The sequence below is a fragment of the Thunnus thynnus genome, chromosome 24 (assembly GCF_963924715.1).
Source record: "Thunnus thynnus chromosome 24, fThuThy2.1, whole genome shotgun sequence".
NCBI lineage: Eukaryota > Metazoa > Chordata > Actinopteri > Scombriformes > Scombridae > Thunnus > Thunnus thynnus.
This window is the reverse complement of record NC_089540.1, coordinates 11,931,105-11,953,111: the sequence shown is the minus strand read 5'-3', so window position 1 is coordinate 11,953,111 and position 22,007 is coordinate 11,931,105. Positions and strand designations below refer to the sequence as shown.

Genomic DNA, 22,007 nt, shown 5'->3' with positions numbered 1-22,007 from the left:
ATGGTATTTTCTCCCCAATTACATTTTTGTTCAAGTCACATTTTATTTCATAACGTCACTTTTCATGTGGCGCCAGTCAATTAAAGAACATTTATTAAATAACATTTCTTTACAATGAGGTTGAGTTTTAATTTTTTCTTAAAATATTTCAGCACAATACATAGAAACACAGACACACATCAGCACTTACCTTTTATTAGGGAGAATATAATAATAAGTCTTTTCTGCAAGTAAAGGTTTTTTGCTTGTATGTGCCTGTCAAAGGAAGGAATGCCTGCTATTATAACTACATATTAACTTGACTGGAGCCTCATCAGATTCACTGAATGTATAATAGTATGTTGTAACTCTAAAGCTCTGCAGACTGGCAGGGTGGTACCAGTTTGCTTGAGCTGCCGAGGAGAAAATTACCCTGGGCTAATTTTGGGTTTGGTTCCATGTCTGTGTCTTTTTTTGGCCCCGCTCTTGTTGCTCGAATCAAAGGAAAGTCAAATTCTGGAGGAGAGGATGCTTGTAATGTTCTTCGCTGCTGAATGAATCCAGAGAAAACAATGATATACAGTATACGGACACAAAACAATGATTACCCTGCACTGCCAGCACCAGGTATAGCTACATCATTACAGAGACCACAGCTGATGCTAGTGTAGTGTAGCTGACACACACACACACACACCTTTCCTAGGCCATTGCGGTTTTTTCTGAACACTACCAGCTGAGCATCAGCCTCTAGCTATTCATTAGACCCAAACCTGAAGCCTAGACCTCACATTAGGGTCAAAGGTCAGTTGCTTGTTAAGTATGGGGAGGCTCGTTAGAAAAAAATGGCATCCACAAGTCAGGATTTTTGGCTTCTTTTGTGTTTTTCCCACCTTCTACATGTCTCTTAAACATCTCACTGTGCTGTCTAACATAATCTAATTTGTTTTTTTCCACCTCTGTGTTTCTCCTACAGCAACGTTCTCCTGGCAAAGTGCTGTTCGACCTGGTTTGTGTTCATCTCAACCTGGTAGAGGGGGATTATTTTGGACTGGAGTACCAGGACCAGCGCAAGATGACGGTGAGTTATATTAATTACCATAGATTCTGGTTTGCTACTTGTTATTTTTAACATTTTAAAGTAGACGGGAATAAAGACTGCACGATTATGGCAAAAGTTAAAATGTCAGTTATTTTCTTAAGTACTGTCACTATGAATAACTTGGACTGGCAAGTACAACAAACATGACATATTTTCACCCTTTTACCCTTTTTAGTACAGTATTTCTCAAAGTAGCTTTAGCTATAAAGCCTAATTTTCCTGTCGTACTGTTATTTTGTTCACATGTGCAAAAATCATATAATAAATAGTAATTATTTACAAGCCAAGGGGAAACTTTGAACTCAATCTCTTCTTGTTTGTTGCTGTCTCGTTTGAAACCACATGACTTATACTGATCTACTTTTAGCGTCTGAAATGTTTGTACATGTAGGGGATTTTCCTTTCCGTGGTTGGGAAGATCTCCTCCAATTTACCAACATCTTGAAGCGAGGTCACTTTCTTTCCCACTAGTTAGAATCACATGGGTGCACATTTTGCACTCAAAGGTTGCGACTGGCCGTGTGGAAGTGAGGGGACTCTGCGTAAAACTTATCTTTCATCTACATCTAAGAGATCACAGTTTTCACCTGGATTCACTTGTTCCACCAATTTCATAAAAGGGCAGCTGTTTGTAATAGTTTGCACACTTGCTGTACATGCCATGAGGCGTGTCTGTAGCTAACAGATAATATCGCCTCTACTGCTGCTCTGGCAGCCAGCGTCTGCTGGTAGAATCTCTATCTGTGCGTGGAAACCACTAGAAATAAAGGAAAACAACACATGCACGAACAAATACTTGAATGTACTTGAACACAGATGCTTACTGTGCATTTTGGTGCCTCGGGCATAAGAGCAGTTGCTTTGAAGTGGAACAGATGATGCAATGCTGAAGAAATAATGACAACATTGTTAGCACACAAGAAGACACAGAAACGCAAATACATTCAGCTAGTGTTTATTATCTAGTTTATAATATTGGTGTGGTAAATAAGCCAATAAATTAGGTGATTTTTATAAGCTTAAAATGTTATAACCCTGTCGTTATGGTTTATAAGGCGCTTTCCGAGCGTAATGGTGGTTTCAGTGGTAATTTGATCAAATATTCAAGTTGTTTTGCACTAATAGAAACAGCAGTGTCAGCATTGTCACGCTTACTGTTGGTGAGAGCTGAAGTAAGCCAAGAGCAGAAGCACAAAATGACCTTGCTTAAGCAGTCGCAGCTAAAGTGAAAATTATTTAAATTGAGGTTGTATTGTGATAATTTCTGACACATTAAAACAGATGCATCAGTGTTGCTGGTGCAGTTATTCTACAGTTTAGACTGGCCGAAACTGTCAAAAGTGTAGCTATTAATCTATTAAAGAAGCACTTAACAGAAGTACCACAGTAATTATGTTTTAGGAGAAAATCCTCAAGCATCAGTCCTTTTGAGGCAGTGATGTTTATGTTGTACTCTGTCCTTCTCAGGTGTGGCTGGATCTGCTGAAGCCGACACTGAAACAGATCAGACGTAAGTAACTCTCATGTTCATTTATTTAATTCTAATTTTTCAAATCTGTTGTGCCATTAAATTTAGAGTTTTTACAAAATAGTTCACCAGAATGATCAAGAGTACAATTACACCATTTTGCTGAGCGAGAAGTGCAAAGTTACAGTTTGCTTGTGCCTCATTACACCATGTAGATAAGATGATATGAGAATACATAACAGGGTTGGTGAAAGGATTTTTCTCTACTGTACCTCTTCTCTGCCTTCTACAGTTTCTCTAACTTTCTCTTTCTGTCTCTTCCTCCTTAACCGCGCCCCTTCCTCTCCCTCTTTCAGGGCCTAAAAACACCATCCTTCGTTTTGTGGTGAAGTTCTTCCCTCCTGACCACACACAGCTCACGGAGGAGCTGACTCAGTAAGTCTTCTCAACACAGAAAAACCACACCTATCCGAAGAACAACTTCTTCTTTAATTAAAAGACATTTTGTTTTGCCATTGGTTTTTCTGTCTGGCTAGAGTGTTTTCAGACCTTCAAGTAGGTCTTGGAGGATTTATAAGCGCTATTTATGGTTGACAGCTGACTCAAAACATAAAGCAGAGATATTACAATATGTTTGCATGTCTTTTTTGTACTTTTTTGTTGACCATGGTCAGCTACATACCATTTATAACACATTTATCTCCACATGTCATGACGTCAAACGTTTTTTTTCTGTTTCTGGACTCAAACAAGAATTCTTAGTTTGTCATCTGGGAACCAGGCTCATGAAAAAAGTGTTCAAAACCAGCTGAAAGGAGGTGAATGCTCTGACCACTTCTGAGTCATAGTTTTGGAAACAAGCAGTTTTACTGTAAAAAGACTGATTTTTTTTACTCTGGAAGACATATTTTAACCTTTCAGGAATCTCAGACATCCAGCTGTATCTGGGGAAGCATCTCTTTTGCCTTGATAGAGTCGAAAGATGAGATTATATAGGATAAACGTTCACATTCCCACCTTTTTGCCTCAGATCTTTTCAGCGTCTTGTTCAGAAATTGTAAACTATCAGTGACCATCTTGTCTGGCTTCTTGTTTTGTTTTGTTTAGTCTTACAAAGCTTATCAGAGCTGATTCCTGAGCCCAAGCTCATGTAGTACTTTCAGCTACAGTGCAGCACCAATCTGCATCACATAACCAAAACATAAACATGAAGAATGATTTGACCTTCCACATTTTCCCATGATGCTCCCATGAAGTGTCCAGCTGGGTTCACTTGAAACCAGAGCCAGACAGGAAGCGAGCGTCGTGCCTCTCATCTGTGATGAGATAGAAGAAGGACTTAATTTCACAAAAGAACGTCATCACCAGTTCAGAATGCTGTACATGTTTTTTTTACTGACGATTCACTGACGTTATGAAGCCTCTCATCTGGCTATTTATTCCACTGAACTCATATTATCTTTGAGAGTGCCAGCTGACTCCAGAGTTAAACAGGAAATGGGCACACAGCCTTTTTTCCTTTGTTTGGCTTTCACAGCGTTTCACTGTTGTCAATATTTCCTTTCATGGGCAATACAGACCAAATCAATAACATATCAGCCTTCTATTAAAAATGGGGGGATACTAGCCAATCAGTGGTTCTCCAGTATTTTGGAAGTGAGGTTAAAGGGGATCTTTTATGCTTTTCCTTATTTTCAGCCATATATATAATATTATAATGTCGAATGTTCATGTTAAAAGTGGCCCAAGTGTCAAATAATGAGGTAAATGTATGTAGAAGTAATCCCTGTGAGCAAAAGTCATCATCTTCAGACTGCTCTGAACACTCGGTTTCCAATGTTTTTTTTCTACGTTCAGCCCGAGCTGACGTTGGCTCATGACGGATTTCTTTATATGAACATCTGCTCTATGCACAGCATGCCAGTTCACTGCGCCGCTCCGCTAACATTATGGCATTTTTCCATTGCTCTAGGGGTAGTTATGGCGAGCCATGACTCGAGTCGAGCTGGCACTCTATGAGTGTTTTTCCATTACACAGCATGGCAAAGTATAATAGGTAGTTTACCTGTTGGAGGTGTGCTGGTCGTCTGCAGCTCTTCATCAAATATCGTCATCACTGTGGTTGTTTCTGCTTGTACTATTCCTGCCTGCATTATTTCTAACTGATCCGCTGAACAAAGATCCAAATATCTCCATATGTTGTTGTGTCAACCAGTTCTTAGCGCTACTAACGTAGCTCTGCTAATTCAGTGAGGAACATTTTTAATTTCCTGTAAATTCTTCGCAATAAAAGTCTCCCATTATTTAGTCATTTAAAAGCTTTTAATATGAAGCAGTAAAGCAGGAAATGTTGGGTTTGCATCAGCAGTAACTTAACACAACTCTGATATGGCTGCCCCTCAGCAGCTCCCGGAAAACTGGCCAATCAAAACAGAGTGGGATCATCACGAGGGGGGCCTTAAAGAGACAGGAGCAAAGACTGCCTGTTAAGAGACAGAGGCTGAACTGAGAGGCTGCATAAAGGGCCAGTATAAGATAAATAAGGAGATTTTTGAGCTGTGAATCATGCAAAGCTACTCTAGGGTACTCCAAAAATAAAACTATAGACATTTTGGACTCTATTTTGCTGCTTTCTTTCCTTTCTTTATCACTCTAAGCTGTGAACATAGCAAGGTTGCATTCTCCATAGCGGAGTATCTTTTAAGAATTTGAATTGGCCTGATGTATTTCACTCTAAACTTCAAATTGCCAGGTATTCTTTCACTCCAGGCTAAAATAAAATCATACTGGAACTCATCTAAGCCTCATTAACTTTATTAGAGGTAATCATGCAGCTATTAAAAGGTTGAATTATCACATAAAAAAAAGGTGCTGTGGACCATTAATCACATACACACACATGGATGCACTCTCCTGCACAGTTTGTCCTCATATAGTGAGTAGAAGACTGGTGAATCAGCCAAGCTCTGTGTTTAAAAAAAGCACTCATGTGGGAAAAATAAGATAAAAATTTTAAAAAATAATAAGACAAAGAATGTCTGGAAAATGTGTGCAAGCATGTGTACATGTGCTGTAGTGTGCATTTTTGAGCTGATAGTAGGTTTTTAGGTCAGCTGTCTGAATGCACTAAAGTCTTCAACACACACCACTTCACTTTATGGTGCTGTCTCTGCTGTTTCCAGACTGAAATGCAGCGTCATGACCCAGCAACATGTGCACGCTGGGTGCTTATATGTGTGAACCAATGACTTACAATGTCCAGATCACGTTATAAGTAGCACAATAATTAACAGAAAACAACTGCGGAGGGCGTTTTCTCAATTAGAAAGCAGTTTGAAGTCAGTAAATGTGTCGTATCAGCAATGTGTGTCTAATAAATGACAACACTTTGATGATAATGGGATTGCTTCCAACATTGTAAGCTCTTGAGTTTATAGAGTGTGCATTAGCCCAATAACCTCTCGCTTTCTGTCTTCCTTTTTTTTCCCGCTCTGTCTCACGCTCTCTTCCATTTATCTCTGAATCTGTCTCTTTCTGTTTTCCTTTCTCCAGGTATCTGTTCGCCCTGCAGATTAAACGCGACCTGGCCTGTGGTCGTCTCATCTGTAATGACACCAGCGCTGCTCTTATGGTCTCCCACATCATTCAGTGTAAGCGCAAGACACACATGTACACACATGTACAATTAGTATGTGCAGGAGCTGTGAATCAAATAAGAAATGTCATTTCATTTCAGACATGTACCTCGTTACGTCTTATGTCTGAATACTCGCCTGAGTCACTTTTATGTAAAAGTCACAACGGCAATCTGACTAGGACGTAGTAACATTTCCTTAACACTTTAAACATGGCAGAAGTCTCATCTGAATTAACAAAAATAACCATGAAATAATAAACTGTGAATGAGACCATTTTACATTCTTTTCCCCTCATTATAAAGGACAAAAATGAACAAAATTTATTTAAAAATAGTAATAACTAGACCAGCTGCAGCTTCATTCATGCCAACTGCACGGAAGACTAAATGAATCTAGCAAAACGCTTTACATACAACATGTGAGTAAGTAGGAATTGAACTATAGTCCCAATTTAATGTCTTGTCATTCTACGTTTGGGTAAAGTCTGACTTTATGAAAATTCTCTATTATAATACATAAGAAAATTGATTAGCAAACACTCTTTTCCTCCCTTCTATTATTACTTTTTAACTCACTGCTGTTCTCACTGATTCAGAATCAGCTTTATTGGCTAAGAATGTTTACGCAAACAAGGAATTTGACTCCGGTTTTAGTGGCTCTCAGTGTACTCACACAAAACAATATTCAGCAAAATACACACAGGCATAAAGCCAAGGCAAGGACAACAAAGCTGAACAAAGATAATAAAACATATCATTATGTACACACAAGTTGGTGAAAAAATGGATACATAGATATAGAAGCAACAAAATATACATAATATGGGTATTAAGTTACTTTATATACATACAAGTGGTGGTTATGTACAGTATATACAGCCTGCTTAAATATATAACTAACAGAAATGGATGATATTTATACATGTTATTGCACATTTCGTATTTTAAACTTATATAAATATATGTATAATTTGTGAACCAGATGGCATTAAAGTGCAAGCATGTGACTCTTTCTATAAATGTCCTGTCATGTCTGAATAACAAAAAGCCATCATTTTATGAGAGATTTAAACAGAAATGTTATGTTTTCCTTGTCCGATTATATAAACACATAACAGATTTTCCTTATGGGGGTATATTCAGGCTGCACTTGCTATGACTAGTATGTCACTAGATTAAGTTTAAACCAGTTAGGTTGAACCACAAATATAGCATCAATTCAATACAAAGCTGTATTTTATTACATTTAAAAAAAACACTAATACTAATGGGGATCTGTATGGGTGGGGATTTTTTTTTTATGTGATTGAGCATCTTGCACACTCCAGCAGGGCAGATGCTCACCAGCATGAGACCATGATCCCTGTTCATCCTGCTGAAGGACTCTCTACATTGTCACTTTTTCTTTATTCCATTATCCTGACAGTATATAGCACCATTAATACATAAAGCACCAGTATTCCCTCATATTTAAAACCATCATCACAATTGAATGAAGTGAACACTGTGTGGGAGCATCTGTGTTCATCTCAGTGTCCGTTATTATTCAGCACCATATGTGGAGGATAGAATTTATGGATTCGACTGAGTCTTGCAGACAGCGGTGGGCTACGGCGCAGCATGCTAAAGAATATCACTCGGTTGCCGTGGTAACCATGCGCACCTGCAGGTGATACAGTATGAGGGTTTATTATTGCTGATATCGGACAGATGGAGACACACGCTTCATCTGATCTACAGGAGAATAGATTAGAAAGGAGTAGAAATGAAAAGAGACAAGAAAAATAAAGTTAAAGAATGTATATTTTCTTTTTCTTTCACCCATTTCCCCAACTCACCTCACTCCCGTCTCCTCATTTTCACTCCAAATAAATATTCAATACTCTCCCTTCTGCCACCCCTCCTTTCCTCCCCCATCAGCCGAGATAGGAGACTTCGATGAGACCCAGAGCTGGCAGCACCTCCTCCACAATAAGTACCTGCCCGACCAGGACGCCATCAGGGACAAGATCACTGACTGCCACCGCAAGCACGTGTGAGTTATTGGGAGTGTAAGGTTTAAAATGAGACAAAAGCTGCCATGTGTTCAGTACATTGTTGAATCTGTAAATGTGTACAGGTTAAAACATTAAATTAGGGCTGCAACTAACGATTAGTTTCATAATCAATTACTATACCAGTTATTTTCTGGATTAATTGTTTTGTCTATAAAAGGTCAGAAAACGTCCATCATAATGTCTTAAAGCCCATGATGATGCCTTCAGATGTCTTGCTTTGTCTGATCATCAGCCCGAATCTCCATCATAAGGAAAACATGTACTTCTAAATATAAGAAATTAATAGCAAGACTGTACTAACAATGTAGGTCACTCTAGCGCTGTTTACCTGGAAATAGCTGGTCAAGATTATCCCTGCTTGGAAAACAATACTGAGCTGCTTTAGTCTGACTGGGGATCAGTTTCTAGGTGGCATTAAGCTATAAGGTGTCAGGAGAGAGATTGTTGTTTCACGTAAACACAGAGCACATATATTGTACCTCCACAGTCTCACACCAGATGTTTATTCAAATGTGCACTCACACTAACAAAAACACACACCCTTTACACAATTACACCACACCAATTAGCCTCTCTCCTGCAAAGATATTTATCTCTTTAACCACAACTGCGCACACACACACACACTTCTAATCTCTTCCCCACAGAGGTGGCTATCTGCAAACATACCACTTGGCACTCGCTATATGCCCCCTGTACCCCCCCAACACCACACACACACACACACATATATATAAAACACACAGCACTGCTCTCATTTGCATTCTAGCTGTGTTTCCCCCACCGCTGTTTGCAAATACATGACAAATGCTTTGTATGTAGATGTAAATTCCCCTTAAAACCTTTTGTTTAACCACAGTTAAGAGCTGGAAACCAAACCACTGACATGTTGGTTATTTGTCACGGTCACACTGCAGGCTCCTTCTCCACCCACCTCATACCTCTAATCCCTCAAACCCTGCCCCCCCCCCCCCCCCCCCCTCAGCCAACACAGGAAGGAAGTGGCTAATTCAGCAGCTCATACAGGAAACAGGAAGCTATTTTCAGATTTGTGAGGAAACAAACTTCTTTTGTGGCAGATTGTTTTTTTTTTCGCCCTCTGTGGGCATCTCTGATCCTGATCCTGCAGTGTATTTAGAGACAGTAAATTCATGACTTAATATGCTAAAACCAACTGGAATGGGCTAACATCTGGCACATGCAAACAATAACACATGACAGCTTATTTAAGGATACTGAAAGGAAAGTACACTAAAATATCCCCATGGTTGTTGCCATGGTAACAGACACCCACCCCTGCTATGAGAGAGTATTGTTGCTGAACAAAGAGAGAATAAACTATTTTTTTCTCGCTTCTGCTTGACAATGAGTTAGATGACAGGCTGCTGATTGATTTGTTTGTTGATTGATGGATAATTGATGGGCTGATCTCCTCTGCAGCGGACAGACCCCAGCAGAATCAGACTACCAATTGCTGGAAATAGCCCGGCGGCTGGAGATGTACGGCGTTCGTCTCCACCCGGCCAAGGACCGCGAGGGCACTAAACTCAGCCTGTCTGTGGCACACACTGGGGTGCTGGTTTTCCAGGTAAAACCGTTAATAACTGGCTGCAAATCTCTGTTTGAACAGACTGGTATGAGCTGTAAATTTCTTAAATGTCTTTAATGTCTTCTGGAAAAGAGGAAAAAATAATATTTTGTAGAGATCTGTTTTGTGGTTCATAGGCTATTCTTGTTTGGCTCCAGTTTTTGAGTTATCAATCTTAACTTAATCAGCTCCAATCCATGTTTGGCATCCGATTCTTGTAGTTTGAGTGAATACAGACACATGATCTGAGACAAAGTCACACAAAGCTATTAAACTGCAGGTTCGAGTTTAAATACAGTCTGCTTAGCAAAGTGTCGGTCAGCATTTTATGGTTTAATGAAGGCCATGCCTTGTTTGAAACTCATCTCACTTATGTTTGTAACAAAAGAAAAGATGCATCCTCTTTTGATCAGGCTGACTCCAATTAAGTCCTGACTGCGCAATTTCTTCATCCTGAAGTTTTCAAAGAGTGCTGCGATCTTGAAAATTCAGCTGATACGACAAGTTGCTTAATTAGTTCATGAGATTTTGTGGTGAGCCTCCACCCAGCTTCCCTCAGCTTGCAGAGAAGAATGTACTTAAGGGTTGGATGTGCTTGTGCTTAGCTTAATTTTAATGTGCCACAGCTCATATATACTGTACTGGGTGTCTTGATATTCATTTTGGAGCATAAAGTCTATATTGTTGTTTTCTTGGAAGATGTCAAAGTTTATCTTTTTTGTTGTAGTTTTCATTAATATTAACCAGTAATCTCTTCTTCTTTATTCAGGGATACACAAAAATTAACGCATTCAACTGGTCCAAAATTCGCAAGCTCAGCTTCAAACGCAAAAGATTCCTAATCAAGCTGAGAGCAGACCCTTCTGTAAGTTACTTTCTCTCATTTCTTGCTTCTTTTTCCTTGTAGTTTTATTCCTTTTTTCTATATGTATCCACTTATTTAAATATCTGTCATATCTGCCTCTGCATTTTTCAGCAAAACGCCCATCACGACACGCTGGAGTTTGCCATGGCCAGCAGGGATTGCTGTAAGATCTTCTGGAAGATCTGCGTAGAGTATCACGCCTTCTTCAGGCTCTTCGAGGAGCCCAAACCCAAGCCCAAGCCCATCCTCTTCACCCGAGGATCCTCATTCCGCTTCAGGTAAAAGCCGAAAAAGAGGACAGGAAGCTACTACATTTGCATGTGTCTTTTGTTTGTTTTTCATCATTTGCTTTCCTCTCTTTGTGTCTTGTACTTGCAGTGGTCGAACTCAGAAGCAAATCATTGATTATGTGAAAGATTCAGAGGTGAAGAAGGTTCCATTTGAAAGGTGAGTGATTTGTAAAGCTCCTTTTTGAGTGCCGTTTCTCTGAAACACAAATCATTGCATGAGACAGACCCGACCTAGCAAGAACATGAAGCAATAATCTAATTTCTCTGTTTGCTGATTTGTTGCACATGGTTTGACCTCATCTGTCCCCTCTCCTCATTTCAGAAAGCACAGTAAGATCCTGTCCAGTAGCAGCATGACCCCTCAGTCGTCTTCCTTCAGATCGCAAGTGCCAAAAGAGGTAATACATACTTTAACACCAACAGACAATTATTATACCATACCTACAGTTCTTGTTTTTATATTTGTTTACATCGCCTTTATTTTCCTAGTAAAGGCTGCACAGATTTATGGACTCTATTTTTATTACTTCTCTTTATCTTTCTTTTTCAATCTGGAGCTGCAATGTGGCCAAAAGTACAGACCAGTTTTTGTCCCGAGCGGCTCCAGGGAGTGAGAGTGTGTGAATGTGTGCTTTCTCTCTGCTCGCTAGTCCCTCAGGCAGTTCCCGTAAATACCAATTTATTCAAAGTCAGTAACTCAGTGTAAAAAGCCCAGTGAAATAAGAGCTTAAAAAGCTTTTCCTCAGCTCTCTCCTTTTCTCTGCTTTAACCCGTCACTCCCTTTTCTCTCTCTGTTCTGTCTTTTCCCTCATTTTGCAGAGTGCCACGTCTGTCCCATTAGCAGACCAGCCTGACTCAGCCAGACTGGGCCATCAAGCTGAATCTAATGGTTCAGAGGAGCTGGCAGCAGCCATATCCCCCACCAACGGTTTCCACGATATACAGGCGGCTCCCGTCTCAGACCCAATTCAGTCCCGACAGAACCACCACGGCACCGGATCAGCGCCGGACCAGCAGTTCCTCAACCCAGGTCCATCCTGCAGGGCAAACAAAGGCAGCAGCTCCTCTATTCCTTACATAGACTGCAGCGATATAGACAGTGAATGTGATGTGACAAAGAACAACAGGGTTACAAGGGGCTACAGCCACGCAAATGACAGCAATGAGGATGAGCCTTGTGCATACAATAAGCATGTGGGTAGTATTGGTCGCAATGGGGGGCAGCCTGGGAGTCTGTTCGGGGTTGTAAATGGGTTCTACCACACTAATCACCAGGGGCTGATGCAACAGCATCAACAGCAGGGTATGATGGGGCTGCAGCAGCAGCAGCAGCAGCAGGGTATGATGGGGCTGCAGCAGCAGCAGCAAGGCATGATGGGGCTGCAGCAGCAGCAAGGTATGCTGGGTAACAGAAACACAGTAGATCAGTCTCCAGTATCAAACAAGTTCAGTGTGAGTCACGAGCTGACAGATGATGAAATTTTATCAAATGGAGGTTCTTATCAAGGCCGCCTGCCGCTCCACAGCACGCTGCTGGATGAAATCTTTCAGGGCCGAGACAAGCGAGGTGTGGCGGTAGGGCGACCGTTAGGAACCGGGACGCGCAGTCAGTGCTCAAGCCCGGTGATCAGCAGCTTCCACCACCGGACAAACTCGCTCAGTCACGCCGAGATGACGAACGGTCACGGTCAGCCTCGCTCGACCCCACGCTGGGATGATGGCGGGCATTATTTCAGTAAACGTCCAGGGGTGATGCCTGTGGAGACTCCCACTGTCCCGCCGTCATCCCACCCAACACCGCTAAACCACTACGGCAGCTACTCCCCAATCACCTCAAACCGCACACCACCACATTTCGCCAAACCGTACAACAACAACAACATGCGCAATCGCTCCGATACTGATCCGTTCATTCTCAGCCAGCTAACATCCACCCCCGTCCACCACCACGACCCACGTCGCTCCGGGTTGAACGCCCAAGCCCCTTGTTCTGCCCCGATGGAGCGAAGAATGATCATAACTAACGGCAACCATGCAGGGAACCTCATAGTTCCAGGTCAGGCGCGGTCCAATACAGTGCAGCGGCTGTTTGGCCGTCATGGAAAGCCCGGTAATAGTCCAGCTCATAACCACAACAATCTAAACCAGCCGGTCCAAATGATTGACGGCTCCACCAGCAGTGGCACTGACACCAGTGACACAGAGTCGGACACCGGGAGCAGTGCGTACAGCCAGCCGTTAATGTACGGCAACCCCGCCGCAGTCAGCTCCATGAATTCGGTTCACTCGAACGGCGTAAACTCGTCCCCGATGCCCCGCAGCAAGTTCTCCTTCGGGAGTCTGCAGCTGGAGGAGGGGGACAATGGTGAGGTCGAGGAGGAGGAAGGGTGTTATCGCTTCACTGAGGAAGACATAGGTGGTCGTGTTTTCAGCTGCTGAGGAGGAAAAGATCCGTGATGATGAGTAGCTGAGCGTCACTTTAGGCGTTACGATGCACCATAAATATAATGTAAGAATTGTAACAACATATCTAGTATATTATAAATGGAAGCTGGTTTTATCTTCTTATTGTCTAAAATGTATCACATAGCTATAAAAATGAAGATCTTTAATAGCTGATGATTAAAATAGAGAACCTTATATATCCAAACACACATTTTAAGGTTCTAACATATTTTAGAAGTATGGGAATTTACATTTTTGACAAATTTCGTGGGCTAATTAACCTACTTTTCCATGCCACAGAGGCTTATAATTACATTTTGTATCTAAGCCCCATGATCTTTTGTATTTAGTATGCAAATCTCTTCACAAACTGCTGACTTAAGTCTAACTTTACTCATAGTATAAGTTTTGGCTGGCTGTTTGTCAAAGGGAGAATCAATTCGAAAAGCTTGGGTGCAATTCTGCCAGCTCTCTGTAAAAAAAAAAAAAAAAAAAAAGTTAAAAGAATCAGCATAGGTACTGTTTTAAGGATTACAATGTGCCATAACTTAAACATAAAACTGTATATTCAGTGTAGATGTGTATGTGCAGATGAATAATACAGTTTGTGTAGGGAAGTTAGGAAATTGTAGATTTTGTTAGGAAGAATATTTCTACAATTCTTCCTCATTTTCTATCAAGAGAAACACTTGATAGCATTGATATTATTCAATCTATTCTATTTAGGAGGAATTAGGATTATGCTGACTGTTTTGTAAATGAGAAAAAAAACCTTTTGTTGTTCTTGCTGATGTGTTGAAGCAAAGAGAGATCGATTGATTTTTTTCAGTGGCGTTGACTGAAGGTGAAATGTGACTGAAAGCTGTTGAGCTGAGGATCTGCTGCCTTCCTGTGTCACTATATGCTAATATGACGACAGTATGTTTGTAGTAATCATGTTTCCTAATGTAGCATTTTCTCTAAATCGAACTTTTCTAATTATTTGACTGTTGTCTTGTGCAATAGAAGGGCTTTAAGATAATAGATAATTAAGGGATTTCAGTGGGAAGTCACGGAGGTTTAAAGAGGAACGTTGTTTATGTCAGATGTGATATACAGTTTGTGGATCGTTGACTTGGGAGATATTTCCCTTGAATTGTACAGTAATGTTCTTGGTAGCAAATGGATTGTACTTAGAATAATACACTTGACTCGGTAGGAAAAATGTGTTTTAATGTGTAAGCTATTTGGATCTGTTGTTGGAGGAGGAGGAGGAGAAGGAGGAGGAGTGCTAAAGCTACCGGCCAGTTAGCTGACGTCCTTTTCTTCGGAGCACTTTTTCATACTTTCATTTGGTTTCTTGTCTCGTGGGGGCAACTTGCACTGTAATTTGTTTGTGGTAGAGACTTTTTGTAGTAAATCTTTTTTATATTCATCATTAGGGAGGACAGTGTCCCAACAATTTGCATAGATTTGTATCGGTGTAAAACGAACAGGACCATTTATATCCGTATTTTTGATAATATTACATAGTAACTGAAGCTGGGCTTTTTCAGACTTAATTTCTTTCTATTTTTCATTCTTTTCCAGTTGTACACGCATTTCCACACACTATGGGCAACAATCAAACATGCCAATCATCGTAAACTTGTGACCATCCATAGCTGTTTGCTTTGCTTGGCTTGCACTACAACCACACACAAAAAGTTAACTCGCTGTTGTCTTTATTTGGATGCGATTTTCTCCTCTGTTATGGTATCATTCTAGTTTTCGAAGGTGTGCTGGCCGTCCATCCCCGTCACTGTCATTTGCTGGCTGTGTGCTCACATGACTTTTTTTGGTACAGTATTTACAAGCAGTTCGAATTTATTAAATTACACTTAGCACACGTGCTAGAATCAGCACTAATTTCAGAAAACTGTATCAGGAATCTACAAGGTGACTTAACTTGGACTAAATCATCTGTATCTTATCAAACGTTGTCGCTTTCTGAAGCCAAACATCCTTTTCTTTGCTCAGAGCTTCTTCTTGAAACAAATGTTCATGCTTCATGCTTTGTAAATGTGCTGTTTTTAAGCATGTTTTCTGTTAGCTGGGAGGAAAGGGGGGGGAAAAAATGCGCCTCAACACTGTTTTCTCACAATTTCCCTTTCTTTTTTTCTGAATGCATGTCAACCAGGCAAGCAAAGCCCCTGCTTTTCTGTCATTCTGCGCTGTTTTTGCTCACTTTGTCACTCTGTGTTTCTGTCATGGGGCTCAAAATGGTTCCAAATGTTTGAGAAGCATCGGGTGCACTATTACGCAAACTAAACAACTCTAGAAATGTACTTTTTTTTTGTTTTTCATACACTCACATCTCTTAACTTGTGGGAGATTACAGCTTTCATGCCTTTTTTGATATTCCACCCTCATGATTAATTAACCGCACCCTGTCTTTTCAAATATTTAGACGCCATTGGTGTGTTTTGCCCTAGGTTTCCTCACTGTACACAAGGATGAAACAACGTTGACTCAGCTCCAGTGCTCTTTTTAAAACGGCGAGTGAGAAGGCGAAGGTAGACAGACACAAGTAAAGTTAAGCTTAACGCATAATGTAAGTGGAAAAACAAACAAACAAAAAAAAAAAAGATTTTTGAGAGTCACAGCATTTTATTTTCTGAGAAAAGTCAGAGGATTGTCAGAAGATGGACACACATGCACACACACACACGCGCACACACGCACACACGAATACTGAAGCTGAGTCCACCTTGTGTTTCCTTCCACTGCCTGTCACCGAATAGCACTTGCAGCAAGTCACTTCCATTGAGGCGTTTTTGTGATTTTTAATGTACTGTACATACAGTATCAGACTGATAGATTGTGATTTTGTACTCATATTGTAATTTGTATGTTTATGGAGTTAATTAAATCAGAGCCAAATTTGCTAGATTTACTCAAAAAAAAATGATTGTAGATTCTTCTGCGATGTTCACACTGTGATGATCTTATTTGACTGATATCAGGCTGCTTACAGTAAGTCTGACTGTTAAAAAAGGTGTAAGCTGGCGTTTTGGCATCACATCTGTGCTTCTCTTTCTGTTTACATAACACACTTGGTACTGACTTCTTCTTTTAAAGGAATAAACTGGCTTTTTGCCATTTCGTCTTCATTTTGCGATTTGAGGATTGAGGTGGCAGATTGACTTTTGCATGCATTGCGTTTATTTGATTTCTCATGCATGCCATGGCTGTCGCAAGAAGTGTGTGTCGAGTGCACAGTGCGTAAAATCACAATAAATACTCAGCATGCAAAGGTCAAACAGCTGCCGATCTAGCTAGCTCAGAAAGTCTTTATATTCCTTTACAAAAGACAGAATTGAAATGACGCATACTGAATATATGGCCTAAAGACGCACTGACTCACTGGTTTTCTTTGTCACTCTTGTTAACACTTTGTATTTCTGCACACCTGTCCTTTTTTTTTTTTTTTTTTTTCTTCATCCTCAAAACATCTACTGGATTTTTATTCTTGTGACTTCTCTGAGGTTTTGCTCTTTTTCTTTACCCTTCATTTTCTCTTTTTAACACTGTAACTGATTGTGTGCACTAGTGTCAATAAAAAAAAACGACCTTGTACGTTCGAAGAAAAAGGGACTCCAGAATTTTTCTGTAGACGGACACAGTGTCCAGCAACCCTCTGCCCCCACCCCTCACACACCTTCACCCACCCGCATACCCTCATCCTGCTTGACCTGTGACCCCTCCCTGTGTCTTGTATTGTAGTAGTTAGACTGTAGAGTAGAGGCTGTTCGTTTCGTGCTCCGCCCGACGCGCACGGTTTGATCCGTTTGTCTGTTTGTCATGTTTTCAAGCATGTGTTAGCTTGTCTTGTCACCTGTGTTTATCGTTGTAGTAGTTTTTTTTTTTTTTCTGTATGGTGGTAAGTTCTTTTTATAGCACCCGTCACAGATCTGCACTCAGTGGTTGCCATGGTTTTACCCATGATCCAGTTTGGAAACTTTGCACCTGGGCAAGTATGAAGTCACAACTTAGTATTTGACCATGTAGTTAACCTCTGTAGTGACTCTAGCTGTAGTGAAAAATAGTCTTTATTCTTCTGTCCAGATCTTGGTATTTTCTCAAAAACCTGCCAGACTTAGATGTAAGTTATTTCAACTGCAATCATGCCAGACTCCTATTAAAAAAACAGGTGATTTTAGGCAGCTAACACTGGATAAGAGATCATATCTGTAGTGCATTGTAAGGGAACTAAAAAAGCATATGTGGTCACATCATTTTTCTGTTAAATAAAAGTAAAACTAGGTCACATGGAGTTACGAAGAGTATAGACGTCCTCATAACCGTATTTATTGCAACTTTGTCTTTTACCTGCCCTTATAATTCACAGATATGCCCTTTTATTAAAAGTCTTGCAAGTAAACTAACTTGTATAATTCGTAACTTGTCACTAACCGTCTACTTTTCATTTTCTTCTTCAAATTTATTCCCTTTCACTTTGGCTTTTGAACCTTTTCAGATGACGATCCAAATAGAGAAATAGAGTAGCCTGATTCAGACTCAAGGGATCCTGGTATTTTTGTCATGTGCCAAGCTGCCGGAACATGACACAGATTGATTTTGTCGGGTTGTCTAACCCTGAAATTCATTGCCATACAGGTTGGTTACGTATAGAGGAAATATTAATGGGGTATGTTCATATCTTCAGCTTCTAAATGCTGAAAATATGTAAGGGGGTGAATGTAGAAACCTTTTCCACCACTGAAAAGTGTGAAAGAGTGAAAATGTCACTGCAAGAATTAAATGATAAGGAAAACAAGTTGGCAGTGAATTTCATGCAAGTAGCTCAATCTGTTTTAACACTTATCCTCTCCTATCATCTCCCTTATCTCACTCTTTGTTCTATTCCTGTCCCCCGTCTCCCTCCCCTTTCCATTTTTCTCGGTTTTCCTCTCCTCCCCACAGGAAGCCCTGGTTCAGAGGACTCTCCGCTGGGAAGTCCCAGCGTGGTCGTTAACGGTAACGGCTCGGTAAATGGACAGGGGATGGGCGTCACCGCTGTCCTGGGTCCGGGTCAGAGTCCTGAGGGACGGCAGCTATCGCCGCTCACCAGCCCACTGCTCACTGACGCAGGATATGTCCGCAACGAGGATGAAGACGAGGCGAGGAGGAAGGTGGGCACGCAGACAGGGAAATAACAGAATTTCCTCAACCAAGTCACACACATTTCTACTATATTTACGGTAAATAAATTGGATGATATATGGGAAAACCAGGACTAGATTTTCCAGTCTTTTTCTGGGCTAAACAGAATGAAAAGAACAAGTTGAAAGTGAGAAATCCGCCTTTCTGTACTTTCACTATCTGCTTCTGAAAGCCTCTTAGTGCCGTACATGATGGAATAATAATCCCGTCTTCCCATTCTGTGCCATAAAGCAATACAGCAGATTTCCTGCTGCCTCAAAAAGTAAATGAGGGTTGGTGGCAAAAAGTAAACAGTGCCAATTTCTTATGATTTATGTGTTGATTAAATAATGAAAAAATGCATCCAACATGTGTGAAGCTGTTTTCTGTAGAAAAAACAGAAATGTATCAGTGGATTGATGGATGGAGAGATGGATCGAACTTTCTTTCTGTTTGTGTCCAGAAGTTTCCTACAGACAAGGCTTACTTCATAGCCAAGGAACTGTTGACCACGGAGCGGACCTACCTCAAAGACCTGCAGGTCATCACAGAGGTAAGGAGGACATTTCTAACATAACATTTCTATAGTTTCTACATCTCCCCCTCCCCACACACACACACCATCTACTTATCTGTTTCTGCCTCATCTGTTTTCATGTCCCCGCTAAGCGTGAGGCCGTTCTCGTGCGGCTGACAGAAAAATCTTTGTAAAAGCCATCTGACCAGGAGCTCGTCTGGCCAACTGTAAACACATTCCCTAAAGTATACAGTCGTGCATAGCGCGCATGCAGGACTGTGAGCCAAGTTTGGTCTCTTTTAAAGCTTTAGTCTTGAGTCAAGGCTGGTTATTTCAAAGTCAGATGGGGACAGTGAACCGAAGTTGGTCGTTTTAAAGCTTATGTGTTGGGACAGTGAGTCAGAGAAGCCTAACTGTTGGGATCCAGATGTGAATTTGGTGTTTTTACAACCTGAATGTCGGGAAAGTGAGGTCATTTTGGTCTTTATAAACGAACTAAAGTTGGTTGTTGTCTTTGTTGTAATGTGACATTAATATTAAACTGAGGTTTCAGTATTTTGACTTTTTTATTCTCATCCCGAAAATGGGCTTTCATGTCCATTTAGTTTGGCCTTCGGCGAAAGACTGAGGCTCAACATCTGAGAGTTGCAGGACAGATGACAGATGAAAATATGGCTGCCAAGTGAACATATTGAAGTGACTTGTGCGAGTGTTTTTTAAATTACTTTCATCCTTTTTGTTTTTAAGAAGAGAGCGACACAAAAGTGCTAAATGATCTTCATTCAGGCCATAAAACTTGTGTCTTGTTTGTTCTTTCTTGCTGTAAAACGCTGGATCCTAAATCCTGGGATAAAAGAGCAGCTTAATGTGGGTCAGACTTTGCTTTTTACATGATTCCACTTTACTGTCTGTCTGTTACCAACAAAAAAAGGGGAAAATCAGCAGCAAAAGCCTGAATGGAGACCACCAATGGGGAAAACACAGGTTCAAGCCCTGTGTGGCAGTAAGACCCCCATCACCTTGACCTCTGTCCTCGCTGTGGACTGGAAAATGAAATTATATTTCCCCTCTCTTCTTGTCTTTTTCTCCCTCTCAGCTGTTTTCTTCTCAACAGTAGTTTCCACCCTCTTTGATGTGGGAGGAAGGCGTGTGCTGGCGCTTTTTTAAAACCTCTTAAATATTTTCTTTGGCTGGCACCGCTGAGGCCTGAGATCCCACACCCCTCCCTCCCTCCCTCCCTCCCTCTCTCTTTCCCTCCCCGTCACCCTTTCTCACCGAGTCCCTCTGTGAAACAGCTGGCCGGCCTCCTTTCTGCACTAGCTGTCATAATCGTGAGTGATTTACTCTGTAGAGGAATTCAACACCTCGGTGTCAGGGGTTGTGGTGTAGTCGCTCGGGGCCATGAGGATCACGGTGTGTTTGTAAGCTGGCTGACGGTTATCCTTGGTGCAGACAAATGTGATTGCGCTTTCAAGTCAAGTCACTCGTTTTGACCTCTGACCTCCGTCTGTCTGTTGGGATCATCACAGTATATTGTGTGTTTTATCTGCTCACATGTTTCCACATATATGTCCCCTGGAATCACTCAGTCGCTGTTTTGAGAGATTTGGATGTGTAGTATGTACAAAAGCTTAAATACAGTGTGTTGTTTTGTTGTTTAAAGTATAAAATATTTTATTATACAAGTCTTAGATGGGGCTGTAACTAATTTTTTTCATTATAGATTATTCAGCTGATTATTTTCTTGATTAATTGATTAATCATTTGGTCTATAAATATCAGAAAATTGTGTATTTTTTAGTGTTTTTGTCTGACTAACAGTGCAAAAACTCAAAAATATACAGTTTATTATTACATAAGACAAAGAAAAGCAACAAGTCCTCATATGAGAGGCTGGAACTTTTCTGCTAGACATCATAAATAGTTGCTGATTAATTTCCTGTCAATTGAGTAATACATGAAGGGATTAATTGTTTGAGCTTTAACCTAAACCACATTCATTGCTTCACAGTAGAGCTTCATCCACATTACTTCCTTTGACACGGCTCTTTTGAGACAGTCATAAGTATCCTCCAAATGTAAACTTTTATTTGGACCTTTCTGAATGTTTTGATTGCTCGCTTTGAGAGCTGCACCCAGACAAGAACTCACTCATGTAACTGATGTGTTTTTGTGTGTGCATATTTGTGTGTGTGTGTGTGTGTGTGTTGCTTTATCCTAGTCCTTCCAGGGTGTTTTGGGGAAAGACGAGGCGTTTCCAGACTCCGTTAACAACCTGATCTCCGCCAGCTACGATCCGGTCTACAAGTTCCACCAGGGATTCCTCAAAGAGGTGGAGCAGAGGCTGGCGCAGTGGTCAGTGTCTGTGTGTGTTCTCATTCAGAAAACGGAAACCTTTTCTTTTTACATTACAAACACATTCATTCTCATCAGAGAAACAGAGGTTTTACTTATAATTTATGAGGCCGTTTGGAAAAACAAGTCAAAAAATCATTAACTTAAAGATCGCAGCATCATGGCTGTACAATGTCTACAGAGTTAGTCTTTTTCTGCACCCTTTCCATATTTAGTTGATTTTGTGTGTTTCAATCCTGGAAAATGTTGCAGATATTTTAGAGATGCAAATTCATGTGAGTTGATGCAGTGAAACAGGATTAATGGATGTAAACAAAACACATCCAGCAGAAAAATGTGAGGCATTTTAAGACCAGATTAGTGTTTGGTAATTTGCTGTTCTGCTTTAGCGATAACTAATGCTGGCTGAAGAAGAAGGAAAAAAATAAGGTGATCCAGCTTGCTGATGTGACATGAAGTCTAATGTGACTCTGCTTAGGATCTCCAAGTCCTCTTTGCCTCCTGGAGGAATCTTGTGTGTGTTATTTCTGTAATGACAGAC

At 40.7% G+C, this 22,007-nt stretch overlaps 2 protein-coding genes across 3 annotated transcripts in view; both read left to right on the top strand.

Annotated features, from left to right (window-relative positions):
* The window catches only part of LOC137176745 (FERM, ARHGEF and pleckstrin domain-containing protein 1-like), a 57,470-nt gene that overhangs the window by 27,156 nt on the left and 8,307 nt on the right, over positions 1–22,007 (top strand). Inside the window, exons 3-16 of one of the 2 annotated variants that reach the window (XM_067582641.1) lie at positions 956–1,060; positions 2,549–2,591; positions 2,906–2,984; positions 6,102–6,199; positions 8,107–8,221; positions 9,684–9,831; positions 10,601–10,696; positions 10,808–10,974; positions 11,075–11,143; positions 11,309–11,384; positions 11,806–12,016; positions 18,376–18,584; positions 19,061–19,147; positions 21,333–21,466. In XM_067582641.1, coding sequence (XP_067438742.1) covers positions 956–1,060; positions 2,549–2,591; positions 2,906–2,984; positions 6,102–6,199; positions 8,107–8,221; positions 9,684–9,831; positions 10,601–10,696; positions 10,808–10,974; positions 11,075–11,143; positions 11,309–11,384; positions 11,806–12,016; positions 18,376–18,584; positions 19,061–19,147; positions 21,333–21,466 — 1,637 coding nt within the window. Of the gene's footprint in view, positions 1–955; positions 1,061–2,548; positions 2,592–2,905; positions 2,985–6,101; positions 6,200–8,106; positions 8,222–9,683; positions 9,832–10,600; positions 10,697–10,807; positions 10,975–11,074; positions 11,144–11,308; positions 11,385–11,805; positions 12,017–18,375; positions 18,585–19,057; positions 19,148–21,332; positions 21,467–22,007 lie in introns of both variants that reach the window. The other variant, XM_067582640.1, reaches the window with a different exon arrangement.
* On the top strand, positions 12,295–18,014 carry LOC137177447 (uncharacterized). The gene is made up of 2 exons (XM_067583787.1): positions 12,295–13,495; positions 17,930–18,014. Exon 1 carries the CDS (start codon positions 12,295–12,297, stop codon positions 13,423–13,425), a length of 1,131 nt encoding a protein of 376 aa, XP_067439888.1. The 3' UTR covers positions 13,426–13,495; positions 17,930–18,014.

Coding starts and splice junctions, on each gene's coding strand:
- LOC137177447 (XM_067583787.1), top strand. CDS start 12,295: ATGGGGCTGCAGCAGCAGCAGCAGCAGCAGGGTATGATGGGGCTGCAG.